The sequence below is a fragment of the Giraffa tippelskirchi genome, chromosome 7, assembly GCF_054371585.1.
Source record: "Giraffa tippelskirchi isolate mGirTip1 chromosome 7, T2T-mGirTip1v1.2.pri, whole genome shotgun sequence".
Taxonomy (NCBI): domain Eukaryota; kingdom Metazoa; phylum Chordata; class Mammalia; order Artiodactyla; family Giraffidae; genus Giraffa; species Giraffa tippelskirchi.
Window position 1 is genome coordinate 132,888,942 of NC_137281.1, and position 14,637 is coordinate 132,903,578.

The 14,637-nt window shown below is 34.9% G+C and overlaps 1 protein-coding gene and 1 long non-coding RNA gene across 2 annotated transcripts in view; one reads left to right on the plus strand and one right to left on the minus strand.

Annotated features, from left to right (window-relative positions):
- LRRC9 (leucine rich repeat containing 9) overlaps positions 1 to 7,770 on the plus strand; it is a 118,690-nt gene extending 110,920 nt beyond the window's left edge. Inside the window, exon 33 of the mRNA XM_081509713.1 lies at positions 7,241 to 7,770. Within this exon, the coding sequence (XP_081365839.1) occupies positions 7,241 to 7,256 (16 nt within the window). The 3' untranslated portion in view covers positions 7,257 to 7,770. The remainder of the gene's footprint in view (positions 1 to 7,240) is intronic.
- The window catches only part of LOC145513418 (uncharacterized), a 58,539-nt gene that overhangs the window by 34,880 nt on the left and 9,022 nt on the right, over positions 1 to 14,637 (minus strand). The gene's annotated exons all lie outside the window — the stretch shown is intronic.

The following is a 14,637-nucleotide window of genomic DNA, read 5'->3' on the forward strand; positions in this document are numbered from 1 at the left end:
TTAGGCATTTCTGGGTGCTGTACAGAAACAGACACTGACTCAACCTTACGAACATTTTAATATAAATATATAATAAATAATTCCATATGAAAGCAATAAGGAGATGATTACTAAGATAATTTGGCATAGTAGTTCTGAAGATTTTTCTACCATGAAAGCAGATGATGATACAACATACTCCCCTAGGAATGTCCAGACAGTTTAAGCTGTTGGTTATGTGAGGTTCTTAAAGAAATATTTATAACTTCATCCCCTTCCTATTCAACAAAACAAATGAAAATGTAATTGAATATAAGAGCTGTTTTTACAGATCTGCTTTAGATCTTCTCTAAATGATATTTTTAAGTAAATCAACTGTGAAATTTTACATTATTCATAATACACTTCACCACCAATTATAACAAAACAAGCAAGTTGTGCTTATTTTTATAAACCATTAGTCCGTATTTTGGGCTTCCCTAGTGGTAAAGAATCTGTCTGCCAATGCAGGAGCCTCGGGTTTGATCCCTGGGTTGGGAAGATGCCCTGGAGAAGGAAATGTCAACCCACTCCAGTATTCCTGTCTGGGAAATCCCATGGACAAAGGAGCCTGGTAGACTATATAATTCATGGGGTTGCAAAACAGTTTAGTGACTAAACAACAAACAACAACAATCCCAATAACTTATGAAGTAGATACAACATGCACTGTCTCCATTCATAGATTAAAAAAAAAAAAAAATAGCCTTAACAGGAAAAGATATTACAACAAATTCTAAATTTTTTCAACTCTAAATTCATTGCTTTTTCGATTACTGCAAATGAACTGACAAGTAATCATTCCTAATGTGCTGTTTAATCAGCTACTGTTGAGTCCTAATGTGTGTAGAAACTGCAAACTATTTATTCATTCTCTTTCAGTGTATTTAGCTTAGGGAAAATGTTTACTTTCTACAGTAAAATTAGATATTTACCCCCTAGCAAATGTCTTGATAAGTTTGAGTGCAGTCAAATGCATAATTATATGATTTGCTTTAAATTAAAGGACAATTCTACAAACAATCTGGAAAGCTAAAAATTAGGGCCCTTTAACTATAGGCAAGGAACCTGCATTGCTGAACTGCATATAGATGTCAAAGTGATCTGATTTCTATGAAGTAATCTTCTGACTTTTATGAAGATTGACTGTAAATGTTTATTAGAACTTTATTATTTACTTTATTTTTCTACTACTTACACAAAATTAACTATGGCTGTGAACACACCCTTGCATAGAATATTTAGTGTGGCTGTGTGTGTCTGTGTTTGCAGGCACTCATGACTAGTTTTAAAATAGTCCTTATATTTAAGTAACATGTCATTTCACTATTTACTCATAAGCTATCATACACTATGAGAAGTGTTTAATGTTTTAAAACATTAGATCTTACTGTTTAGTTATGCTGTAGGCCCTCAGCTCCAATTAAATGTTACATAAAAAAAAGTAAATTATAATTTTATAAGAGTAGAAGCAAGCACTTGTGTCTGAGTTCTGTTAGTCGATGAATTTAATATTGGTTTGTTTTGGTATAGAAACTGGCTAATTTTTTAAAATTACTCTGCTATAAAACTTAGAATTTTGGATGACCTCCTTTTAACTACTTTTCTTGTTCATCTCTATGAAGTGAAAGTGAAAGTTGCTCAGCCATGTCCAACTCTTTGCAACCCCATGGACTGTATAGTCCATGGAATTCTCCAGGCCAGAATACTGGAGTGGGTAGCCTTTCCCTTCTCCAGGGGACCTTCCTGACCCAGGGATCAAACCCAGGTCTCCCGCAGTGCAGGCAGATTCTTTACCAGCTGAGCCACAAGGGAAGCCCAAGAATACTGGAGTGGATATGAAAGGTTGTTGCTGAGCTGTGAAAGATGCCAGGATTCTGGGCCTCCAGAGGAGAGCAAATCAATCTGGGGCCGGTAACGAGGCTTGATCCCTCAGAGCTTTTGTGTAATAAAGTTTTAATAAAGTATAAAGGAGATAGACAAAGCTTCTGACATAGACATCAGAAGAGGGCAGAAAGGGTGCCCCCTGCTAGTCTTTAGCAAGATGTTTTATGTCTGTTCAGTTCGGTTCAGTTGCTCAGTCATGTCCGACTCTTTGCGACCCCATGGACCACAGCATGCCAGGCCTCCCTGTCCATCATCAAATCCCAGAGTTTACCCAAACTCATGTCCATTGAGTCAATGATGCTATCCAACCATCGTATCCTCTGTTGTCCCCTTCTCCTCCCACCCTCAATCTTTCCCAGCATCAGGGTCTTTTCAAATGAGTCAGCTCTTCGCATCAGGTGGCCAAAGTATTGGAGTGTCAGCTGCAACATCAGTACTTCCAGTGAACACTCAGGACTGATCTCCTTTAGGATGGACTGGTTGGATCTCCTTGCAGTCCAAGGGACTCTCAAGAGTCTTCTCCAGCACCACAGTTCAAAAGCATCAATTCTTCAGCGCTCAGCTTTCTTCACCGTCCAACTCTCACATCCATACATGACTACTGGAAAAACCATAGCCTTGACAAGACGGACTTTGCTGGCAAAGTAATGTCTCTGCTTTTTAATATGCTGTCTAGTTTGGTCATAACTTTCCTTCCAAGGAGTATGTGTCTTTTAATTTCATGGCTGTTATGTCTGGTAGAAAGCTATTAATCAGATAAGAGGGACACCTCAAGACTGAGGGAGTTTCACCAGGCCCCTCTCCCACAATATGCATTTTTGAGGTAGGATGGCAAGAGGTGTGTCATCCCCCAGCCATAAAACAGTTGATATGAATACTGGTTTGTTGAACTATTATCAGCCCAAGGTTTGAGAAAAGAAAAAAAGTTAGTCTTAGGTGGAACCATTTTGAAGAAAGGCAAATTCCAAAGCAAATACATAGTTTCATTAACATAGCTTAAGAAAAACATTTCCATAAGAAAGATGCATTGGTTAGCTCCAGGTTTGAGAAAAGTTAAGTTCAGGTGAAACCAGGCGTCATCATGGCAGCACAGAATTTTAAGAGAAATCTCCTTTTAATTTTGTATAGAGAAGGGAAAAAAATCTGACACTTGTAGTTTGTTTCCTCCTGCGGCTTAAGGGAGAGATAAAAAAATGTCTGACACTTGCAGCCGATTTTCTCCATTTGGAGACCCCTGGCCTTCCTGCCTGTTACCCTCTCAGGCAGCCTATCCCTTCTCCAATGAATCTTTCTGACCCAGGAATCGAACTGGGGTCTCCTGCATTGCAGGCGGATTCTTTACCAACTGGGCTATGAGGGAAGCCATCATCTCTCTATACTTTCCTCTATTACTGAAAGTTTGTTTCTTTTTAAAAACATTGAAATATAGGTGATGTACAATATTATGTTTTTAGTTTTGGGTGTACTACATGGCAATTTGACATTTACATACACTATGAAATGTTTGCCACTATAATATTTGTGACCATTTGTCCCCATACAAAGTTATTAACAATATTATTGACCATATTCCTTATGCTGTATATTAGATCACTTGGCTTATTTACTTTACAGCTAGAAGCTTGTACCTTTAAATCTACTTCACCTTTTTCACCCTCTTCTCCTATCTGCCTCCCCTTCTAGCAACTACCCATTATTTGTATCTATGAATCTGTTTTCATTTTGTTTTTCTAGATTCTACATATAAATGAGATTATATGGTATTTTTCTGTCTCTACCTGACTTATTTCACTTAGCATAATACCCTCTAGATATACCCACATTATTGAAGTATTTTAAAGAAAAAAACTACACCGAATTGCAATTTTAGTTTGCAGTTGCCTTTTGGAACTAGGTCAGCAAAAGTACATAGTTATTTCATTACTATTTTATTTATGAAGTTTCTAATCTTATAAAAATATGAATTATAAATATTATATTATTCCTCTTTTTCTTTGATTTATGGATATTTTATAAACTACAGAAAAGATATTTCTCTGGCCCAATTTGTGCATTTTTTAACTCAAAATTTTGTTTTAGTGATGATTTTTCCTTATAATTAAAGTAAAATAAATGATTTTATAGCAAAAACATAAAATTCTATAACCTAAAAATAGAATAATACATTCAAAGGAAATTAAAAGTCACTTTGAAAGTGTTAATTACCTGAAATCAAATTATTTATTATTCACATGTAATCTATTAGGAATTACCTTAACTATATGCTCTTTTAGGTAAATAAAAAAGCAAATTCAAAAACAAACAAACAAAAGCAAATCATCAGCATCATTTCCATATAAAATACTGGTGATTCTGAAATGCTAATTTTAAAATTAGAATATTTTTTCTTATATTGTATCATTAAAAATAAAAGTATTTCTAAAATGCTCTGAATAAAAATCCATTGGGATGGCATTTTGATAACTTTTAAAATTAATTTCATTTTGATCAAACAATAAAATGAAAATGGCTGTGAAGTATTTTTCACAAATAATATTGTACATTTTCTTCCAGTTTTTAATTTTATGATTCTAATGAATTTCCAAATGTTTAAAATATGTCTTACCAACAGAGTTCCATTTTTGAACGTTGCAAATAGGAAAAAAGGTCAGTGATGATCTTAAATGACTCATTTATAGTTTATAGTTTTGTAAACCATTATGGTTACATTTATTTTTAAATAACAATATCTGTCTTTTAAATAGAAAAAAATTAAGATCATGTGGTTTAAAACTGTGGATTTTAATCATGGACCTGTATGTTTTACATCTAGCTTACTGTAAAACATTAAAATGTTTTAAATAATTTTAGTATTTTGGCTCTACTATTTGTCTTATCTTTAATTATAACATAATGCCCCCCTTCCGTCCCTGCCCTCAAATGTTTTACAAATATGTTTCTCAAAGAACAACCAAAGAAAGACTAATCTGTAAAAAAAATACCAATAACATTTTAAAGTTTCCATTATTTACTATTTCATCCTATCAGTGTGGCTGAAAACAGGTATTTACAAATACTGGTAGCCTACTTTCCTATGGCCTTTCACTTTTTTATGAAGTTCCTTAAATGATTTCAATCAACCTTAATGGTGCATTTTTAGTTAAGAAAATAAAATGGGGAGAAGTCAATTTGAGTGCCCAGACGAACAAATGTCTTCAGAAAGAATAGGCATAAATGGGTTTAGAAAACAGAATAGGAGTAAAATGCAGTGAGCAGAGCACTCAGGGAAGCCAGATACAATGGAAAGAGTAAAATACTGCAGAGCTTTTTAAGCTACATACAATTGGAACAATGGACTTGATCCAGCCATCTATGTTAAACTGTTAAAACATAGGTGGAAAGCAAGCTGGAATTCTATAGAGTGTTGAGGAACAGTAGAATGAAGAGCTTGAAATCTAAAGAGAATGAATGCAATCATTCAATAGGATGGAAATGAAGTCAAAATTGGCATATTTCCCTGGTTAATTTACCTTATGACCAACTCTGTTCAGTTTTAGGTATTAAGCCATTATTAGTAACAAAATAGTCTTTAAATTGCCAACATTGGAGTTTTAAGCAACAACGTAGTGTACATCTGTGAATTTAATGTATACATACAACTGTCTTTGGGGACAAGGGGCAAAATTTCCCCTTCTATATCTCCTGAGTTCTTATGGCTGGACTAATAATAAAATTTACACATGACAGATAACAGTAGAAAAAGCAACTTAATTTCATGCACACAGATCATAAAACGATGCTCAGAGTAACCAAAAGCAGGCAGTTTTGGTATCTCTTTTACATGAAGAAAATTTGTGAGGATTTGACAGGACAAACTCAGGCTTGGGTTCTTAATTATTAAGGAATTTAACAAAGTTTAGACTTGGGTAGTAAGTTAGTAAAGAAGTAACAAGGTTTATTTACACATGCTCTGGGCCCTGAATTCCCTGTCCTTCTACCTCCAGGTACAAGGAGGGCACATTTAACATGGGAAATTTATTTCCTACCTTCAGAGAAACAGAGGAGAGGTCAATGTGTCCCTCTTGCATTGCTCATTTTTTTAAGTAACTTTAATTCAAAATAGTCAATATGCCATTGAAGCATATTTTGGGATGGCCCCAACACCAGATAAACATACATTGCTCAGTCACTTCAGTCGTGTCCGACTCTCTGCGACCCCATGGACCATGGCCTGCCAGGCTCCTCAGTCCATGGGTTTCTCCAGGCAAGAATACTGGAGTGGGTTGCCAGTTCCTTCTCCAATGATAAAGTATGAAGTGAGTGAAGTGAGTGGAATGAAGTTGCTCAGTCATGTCCAACTCTTTGCGACCCCATGGGCTGTAGCCTACCAGGCTCCTCTGTCCATGGGATTTTCCAGGCAAGAGTACTGGAGTGGGTTGCCATTGCCTTCTCCGAAACATACATAGATAATATGCAAGTAAAACTACAACATATTAGGTCTCACATAATTGTAGCAATTTAATACTGTGGTCTGTAGCAATCAGGACACTATCTATGTCAAACTTCCTATCCTCCAAAAACAAAAAGCCTAACTTAGAGTTAGTGGCAAAGGTGCAAGTGTACAATTACAAAAACTTGAAAAAGATAGCTAATCTAGGTAACATATGCAACTCATAGGATGGGATACTTTGGAATATTTTTTTTTAATTACTGGAAGTCAATCAGATTTGTTTTCTACATTTTGAGAAAATTATTATTAAATGTATTGACGTACCTTCCTGTTTTAGTGATCAGAATAAATGAAAATTTTTATTTTCAATAATTTATAGTGTCTGAGGTGATAGTTACGCATGATTTACAATGTTAGAGAAATATAGCCAAGAGAATTGTGTAGAATGTGGTCTAAATTGAAGACATAACCTTGAAAGTTATTTATAACCAAGATTACTGATTTGTGCTTTTGTCTTCTGGATTGCGTTTTGTGTGTGTTCCTTCAATGACTATGATGCTTAAATAATTTTTCAAGGTAGGTGAAGGTGCTAATATTTTTCAAGTATAGGAAACTGAAGCATACTATATTATTATATTAAGGTTTGAATGAAGGTATCATTATATTTATGGAAGTAGAAGTAAAACTTCTAAGGGCTTCCCTGGTGGCTCAGACAGTAAAGAACCTGCCTGCAATGTGGGAGACCTGGGTAAACTAAGTAAAACTAAGCCCAAATATCTGTCAGTGTTAACAAGCTGGGCCATTGTTAACTCTCAAAACGAATAGCTATGAAAATGTCAGCCATATAATGTCATCCTTTAATAGTTCGTTATTTAAAGTTTTAAATGTCTACTTATTCTTTTTAAGACTTAGCTTTAACTAATATTGACATTATCAAGAATTGAGACAACAGCTGCAATAGACTTCAGAAGGAGTGAAGACTTCCTAGTATCATGCTGCTGCTGCTGCTGCGTCGCTTCAGTCGTGTCCGACTCTGTGCGACCCCATAGACGGCAGCCCACCAGGCTCCGCTGTCCCTGGGATTCTCCAGGCAAGAACACTGGAGTGGGTTGCCATTTCCTTCTCCAATGCATGAAAGGGAAAAGTGAAAGTGAAGTTGCTCAGTCGTGTCCGACTCTTCGAGACCCCACGGACTGCAGCCCACCAGGCTCTTCTGTCCATGGGATTTTCCAGGCAAGAGTACTGGAGTGGGGTGCCATTGCCTTCTCCTAGTATCATGGAACTGTTTTAATACAGTGCTATTTCCAGACTTTTTTCCAATACATTGTAAGAAGAGTGGAAATATGTACATATCACATGAATATTTCAGTCACTTCAATACTTAGAAGAGACATCATCATAAGCTATTAAAGATAATAAATGATCATACATCATGACCAAGTGGGCTTTATCCCAGGAATGCAAGGTTTCTTTAACATCTGCAAATCAATCAATGTAATACACCACATTAACAAATTGAAAGATAAAAACCATTTGATTACCTCAATAGATGCAGAAAAAGCCTTTGACAAAATTCAACATCCATTTCTGATAAAAACCCTCCAGAAAGCAGGAATAGAAGGAACATACCTCAACATAATACAAGCTATATATGACAAACCCACAGCAAACATTATCCTCAATGGTGAAAAATTGAAAACATTTCCCCTAAAGTCAGGAACAAGGCAAGGATGCCCACTTTCACCACTACTATTCAACATAGTTTTGGAAGTTTTGGCCACAGCAATCAGAGTGGAAAAAGAAATAAAAGGAATACAGATAGGAAAAGAAGAAGTAAAACTCTCACTGTTTGCAGATGACATGATCCTCTACATAGAAAACCCTAAAGATTCTACCAGAAAATTACTAGAGCTAATCAATGAATATAGTAAAGTTGCAGGATATAAAATTAACACACAGAAATCCCTTAAAAAAAAAAATAAAGATAATAAATGTCAAGCTTACTTTTTAAAGAGTATTATTTTCATGCAGGAAACAAAAGTAAAAAATTAGGTTGTGGTTAGAACTTTTGAAACTCAAAAACACCTTTAAAAAGTGAGGTATTTGTTTCTGCTATTCAGTCCTACATATTTTTGATCAGTTATTTTCAATTATATTCAAAAATCAATCAAGAATACTATTGTGAGCCTAGATGGGAAAAATCAAATGAAAACAAAGCACATTATTGGTATCCAACATAATGTTATTTATGTATGTGTGTGTGTGGGTGTGTGTGTTGCTTAGTTGTGTATGACTTTGTGCGAACACATGGACTGTAGCCCCCCAGGATCCTCTGTCCATGGAATTCTCCAGGCAACAATACTGGAGTGGGTTGCCATTCCCTTCTCCAGGGGATCTTCCCGACCCAGGGATCGAACCCAGTTCTCCACATTGCAGGCAGATTCTTTACCATCTGAGCCACCAGTGAAGCCCACTTGGTTATAAAGAAGCTTGAATTCCCTTACTAAATCATATATGTTTAAGTTATTTTGTCTTGAGATCAGTTATTGATATTTACATATTGTTTTATTTCCCACTGAATTTTATAATTTTATTCATTATGTTTATGAGTCTTTTCATGATGTTTGTGGGGGAAAGAACAAAAATGACTTAAAAAAATAACAAAATCAATCTACTCATTAGTTTAAATGAAGGTATAAATTATGTAAAAATATTAAAAACTTAAAAAAAAGTTTTTAAAAATTGATGCTATTCCTCTGATATATTGGGTTGGCCAAAAGCTTCCTTTAGTTTTTAGGTAAAAATAAAAGACATATTTTTCATTTTCACCAAGAACCTATTGAACAACATATTCACCATTTTATTCCACTACCTTCTGCCATATTTCAGGCAACTTCATAATTCCATCTTTCCAAAACTTTATATTTTTGAGCAAAGAACTGTTCCAGGTGTCTTTTATAGTCTTCCAGGGAATTGAAATTTTTTCCATTAAGAGGATTCTTTTTTTTTTTTTTAATAAATTTATTTATTTTAGTTGGGGGCTAATTACTTTACAATATTGTAGTAGTTTTTGCCATACATTGACATGAATCAGCCATGGGTTTACATGTGTTCCCCCTCTTGGACCCCCCTCCCACCTCCCTCCCCATCCCATCCCTCTGGGTCATCCCATTGCCCCAGCCCTGAGCATTTGTCTCATGCGTCGAACATGGAATGGTGTTCTGTTTCACGTATGATAATATACATGTTCAATGCTATTCTCCCAGAACATCCCACCCTCACCTTCTCCCCCAGAGTCCGTAAGACTGTTCTATGCATCTGTGTCTCTTATTCTGTCTCGCATATAGGGTTATCGTTACCATCTTTCAAATTCCATATATATGCCTTAGTATACTGTATTGGTGTTTTTCTTTCTGGCTTACTTCACTCTGTATAATGGGCTCCAGTTTCATCCATCTCAATAGAACCGATTCAAATGTATTTTTTTTAATGGCTGAGTAATACTCCATTGTGTATATGTACCACAGCTTCCTTATCCATTCGTCTGCTGATGGACATCTAGGTTGCTTCCATGTCCTGGCTATTGTAAACAGTGCTGTGATGAACATTGGGGTACACGCGTCTCTTTCAATTCTGGTTTCCTTGGTGTGTATGCCCAGCAGTGGGATTGCTGGGTCATATGGCAGTTCCATTCCCAGTTTTTTAAGGAATCTCCACACTGTTCTCCATAGTGGCTGTACCATTAAGAGGATTCTGTAATGACCAAAATAAATGGAAATCTGAAGGTGCAATATCTGGTGAATACAGCAGAGAAATCAGAACTTCTCTGGCGAGTTGTAACAGTTTTTGCCTGGTCATCAAAGAAACATGTGGTCTTGAGTTATCCTGATGGAAGACTACGCATTTTCTGTTGACAAATTCTGGATGCTTTTCACTGAGTGCTGCTTTCAGTTAGTCTAATTGGGAGCAGTACTTTTTGGAATTAATCGTTTGGTTTTCTGGAAGGAGCTCATAATCAGGACTCCCTTTCAATCCCACCATATACACAATATCAACTTCTTTGGATGAAGACCAACCTTTGGTGTGGTTGTTGGTGGTTCATTTTGCATGCCCCACAATTTTTTTGTTTCACATTATTGTACAGTATCCACTTTTCATCACCTGTCACATGTGTTTTAAAAATGGAATGTTTTCGTTACATTTAAGTAGAGAACTGCACTGTGGAAATGAGGTCAAGAGGTTTTATTTCGTTTAACTTATGTGGAACACAAACATCAATGTGATTAACAACCAAGCTGGCACAAATGAGTTTGAATGCTTGCTTTGGCTATTTTAAGTATGTTGGCTATCTCCCAAGTTGTTTAACATTGACTGTTCTCAGTTAATATCTCGACTTGATAACTATCAACTTTAGCTGGTCTACCTGACCATGAAGCATCATCTAGTGAGAAATCTCTGGCATGAAAGTTTGTTTTTTGACACATTTGAACAGTCACAGTACTTTCTCCATACACTGCACAAATCTTTTTTTGGATTTCAACTGTGTCTTTACCTTTTGTGAAATAATGAAGCATAATATGCCAAAAAATTAGTTTTTTTCCTTCTATCTTCAATATTAAAATAGTTACACAAAAATTCACCAATTTTTGATAAGTTCCTTTTTAAATGCACAATGATATGACAATTATCACAATACAATGTAACAAAATCATTTTGAATGAAATTAGACAACTAAGCACTACTAGAGCCATCTTACAGAAAAAAGCTAATTTTCTGGCCAACCCAATAAATTTGCTTATATGTTTGGATATGTGATTGAGTTTACTATAGCCAAATGGCCTATGTGTTAAAGAATTAAGCATATGAGTAATGTTATAGCAGAGAATAGAGGATATACACTAGGAAAAAAAATGATATAAATTAAAAAAACTGTCCAACTACATTGGATCACTTCTATTTCATGACACCATAGTTTTATTATTCTTTTACATTTATGAAAGATGTACACCTCACCATTTTGGAAACCAATCAGTTACGTACAATCTCTTATCAAATTTTCAGATGATCAGACTATACTACAAAGCTATGGTAATCAAAACAGCATGGTACTGCCATAAAGACAGACACATAGATCAATGGAATAGAATAGGGAGCCCAGAAATAAACCCACACACAATGGTCAACTAATCTACAACAAAGGAGGTAAGAATATACAATGGAGAAAAGACAGTCTTTTCAGTAAATGGTGCTAGGACAACTGGACTCTCTTTAGTTGCTAAGTCATGTCCGACTCTTGCAACCCCATGGACTGTAGCCGACCAGGCTCCTCTGTCGTGGGATTCTCCAGGCAAGGATACTGGGGTGGGTTGCCATTTCCTTCTCCAGGGGATCTATACAGTGCTTCCAAAACAAACACTGAAATGATCACCTTGAAATGAAATGAAATGAAAACACCACCATGCTAATACAACCATCATTTTAAAAAATCCAAGTGTTTTCTCACTTGAGAATTATATTTTATATAACTTTTGTTTTTACATTATAAATCTAAGCGTTTTCCATGATATTAGAGCACAATTATCATTTTAATGTTTGAATTATATTCAACTAAAGAGAAATATTTTCTTAATCATATCTTTGTATATTCAAATTGCTTCCAATTTTATACCACAAGAAATATGCAATAAACACATACAGATATAAATGCTTTTTCTTCTGTTGAATATTTTCCATAGGAAGGTATTAATCAGCTAAAAGTTATGCAGTTTTTATAGAAGTGTTGATAAACATCACTAATTTTTTTTTTTTTCACAAAGGGATCAAATACTTTTGCATTACCCCAGCACTCTCACCAGAAGGAACTGTGAGGGATGGTATTGTTATCCTTCTTTGTATCACTAATTCTCTAACATTTATCACCTTATAAACACATAATACATGTTTACTAATAGCATTCATGAGTAAATAAATGAGAATGCCATTTAATTGAAGCCTATCACTGAATCTTATTTTGTTTGCTAATTTAAGAGAAACCCCTTGTGGCTCAGCTGGTAAAGAATCCCCGGGCAATGCAGGAGACCTGGGTTTGATCCCTGGGTTGGGAAGATCCCCAGGAGAAGGGAAAGACTACCCACTCCAGTATTCTGGCCTGGAGAAGTCCATGGACTGTATAGTCCATGGGCTCGCAAAGAGTTGGACATGACTGAGCGACTTTCACTTTACACTAGTACATTTTGGTCTGGTTTAAACTATTTTAACACAGTTAAAAATTCAGCCTTCAAGTCAGGAGGTCCATAGAAAATGACAATATGTAGGCCTTCTTGGCATTTAAACATTTTTCTATGCATTTCCAATATGTATGTCTTTTTGGTATTTAAACATTTTCCTATACATTTCTAAATGTAATATAATTCCACTCAATTATAACCTTTCTTTCTAAACATAAAATATTATTGTGGGACCACTTTCCTAACTCCCCACAGTTTATGGTATTAGGTAGAAATAGATTCTATTCAGCATTTATGTATAAAAAAATGAAATAGTATCAGCCACACTCAACTTATCATGACCAAAATGTAATTGGCTCTAAGTTTTGTTTGTTCTTTTGTCTTGTGAATTTGCTATTGATTAAACTGTTGAGTTCTTTGACATTAAATGATGTTTCTTTCTATCTCTGTATCTGCAAAACTGACTAGCACAAAAAAGGATCTGCACATAGTAGGTATCAATAAATATTCTGGTATATTTATTATGCTATATATTTTCTACTTGATCTAATTGAGAATAGTTTTAAAGAATCAAGATAAAAATAAATTATATATGCATTAAAAATACACATGACAAAGATCCCCTCTTTATGTTAAAGTAGTAAAATAAAATTATCAGATGAAAAGGAGGCTTTAAACTCTCCTGATGCTCAAGGTAGTATTCAATTCTTCTTCATAGATTGTAAATTATAATGGGAATGTTACTAGAACTGTCAAATTCTTCCCAAAGCAATCTTCAAGCTAATCAACATAGACAATCACCCTTTTCATTTCTATAGCAATAAGAAAATTTTAAGCAATATCTTTTGACTATCTTGAAAATTGCTTAGTTGGAGGCTTTATTTTTAAATGCAGTAAGCCTGAAATATTTAACGTAATTTGCAATACAACCTAGAGAAAGAATGAAACATGTGGTAAATTTTTCCTAATCGTTTCTGATTGCTGCCTGGGTAGCTCCAGTACTTCTCTGTCTTCAAAATCACCTCTGAGGATTTCAAATCTTTTGACTACCACTTTTACTCAAAGAGGCTAAACATAAAATAATTGGGCTATTATGTGGCAAAAATCCTAACAACACTGGCTTTCATATTTTTATTTAATTGACCTTAAAGAGATATTCCTCAGAAAGTAAATTGTTGGCACTTAATGAACTCTGAAAAAGGTGACATGTTACCCGATGTTAACATTGACAGAAATCTCTCTTTCAGGAAGAGTTTAGTTTTCCAATGATAATTATGTTTGCTTAGGTCTGCTTAACAATAAATAAAGCTTGCTCTTTTGTTAAAGCATTGTTACCCACAAAACTCATATAGCTTAAAACAAAATGCACACAAAAAATTATCATCGCCTGTCTTTATTTCCACCCATACCATGAGACTTTTAACACATAAATAACACAAAAGCAGAAATACAGAATTAAATGGAAATTTAAGAGAAGCAGCCCAATCTCTTAAAAGGAGGAAAGTGAAGTCTGAAGAGTTTATATGACTTGTTCAATGTCAAATTATTGAGTTTCTCACAGAGAGTGAATTATAATTCAGATCTCATTATTTCTGATTAAATATGCTTTCTATAGTTCTATGAAAATCACTGGCCTTGCCTTTCACACTAAGAGCACTGTTTTCTTAATTTTCCACTATTTTAATCTGTAATAAAGTTCCCACATCCATTTATCCAACTTGGAAGAAGAAAGCAGTTATTGAGTTCATGCTTTGATAAGGAGCAAGGAAAATATTGCTTTAGTAAATGGAGGTTATGAAAAGAGAGAAAAATATTTCAGAATGTTGTCAGGTAGAGCTGCTTTTACTTCTGAATAGAAGGAGTCATACTCTTTGGGAGAAGGCAGTAATGGATGGAATATTAGTCCTATAATTGAAAGGAGGAGAAAATCAGCTCAAGACCCTCCTCGTTCTTAAAGACTGTTCACTGTCTAATAAGGCATACCTATTCACTGCATGCATCAGAAGAAAAAGGAATAAATTCTCCTTCTAGAAGAATCCACATTACCTTCAGGTTTGTATTTTTAATATGTACTAT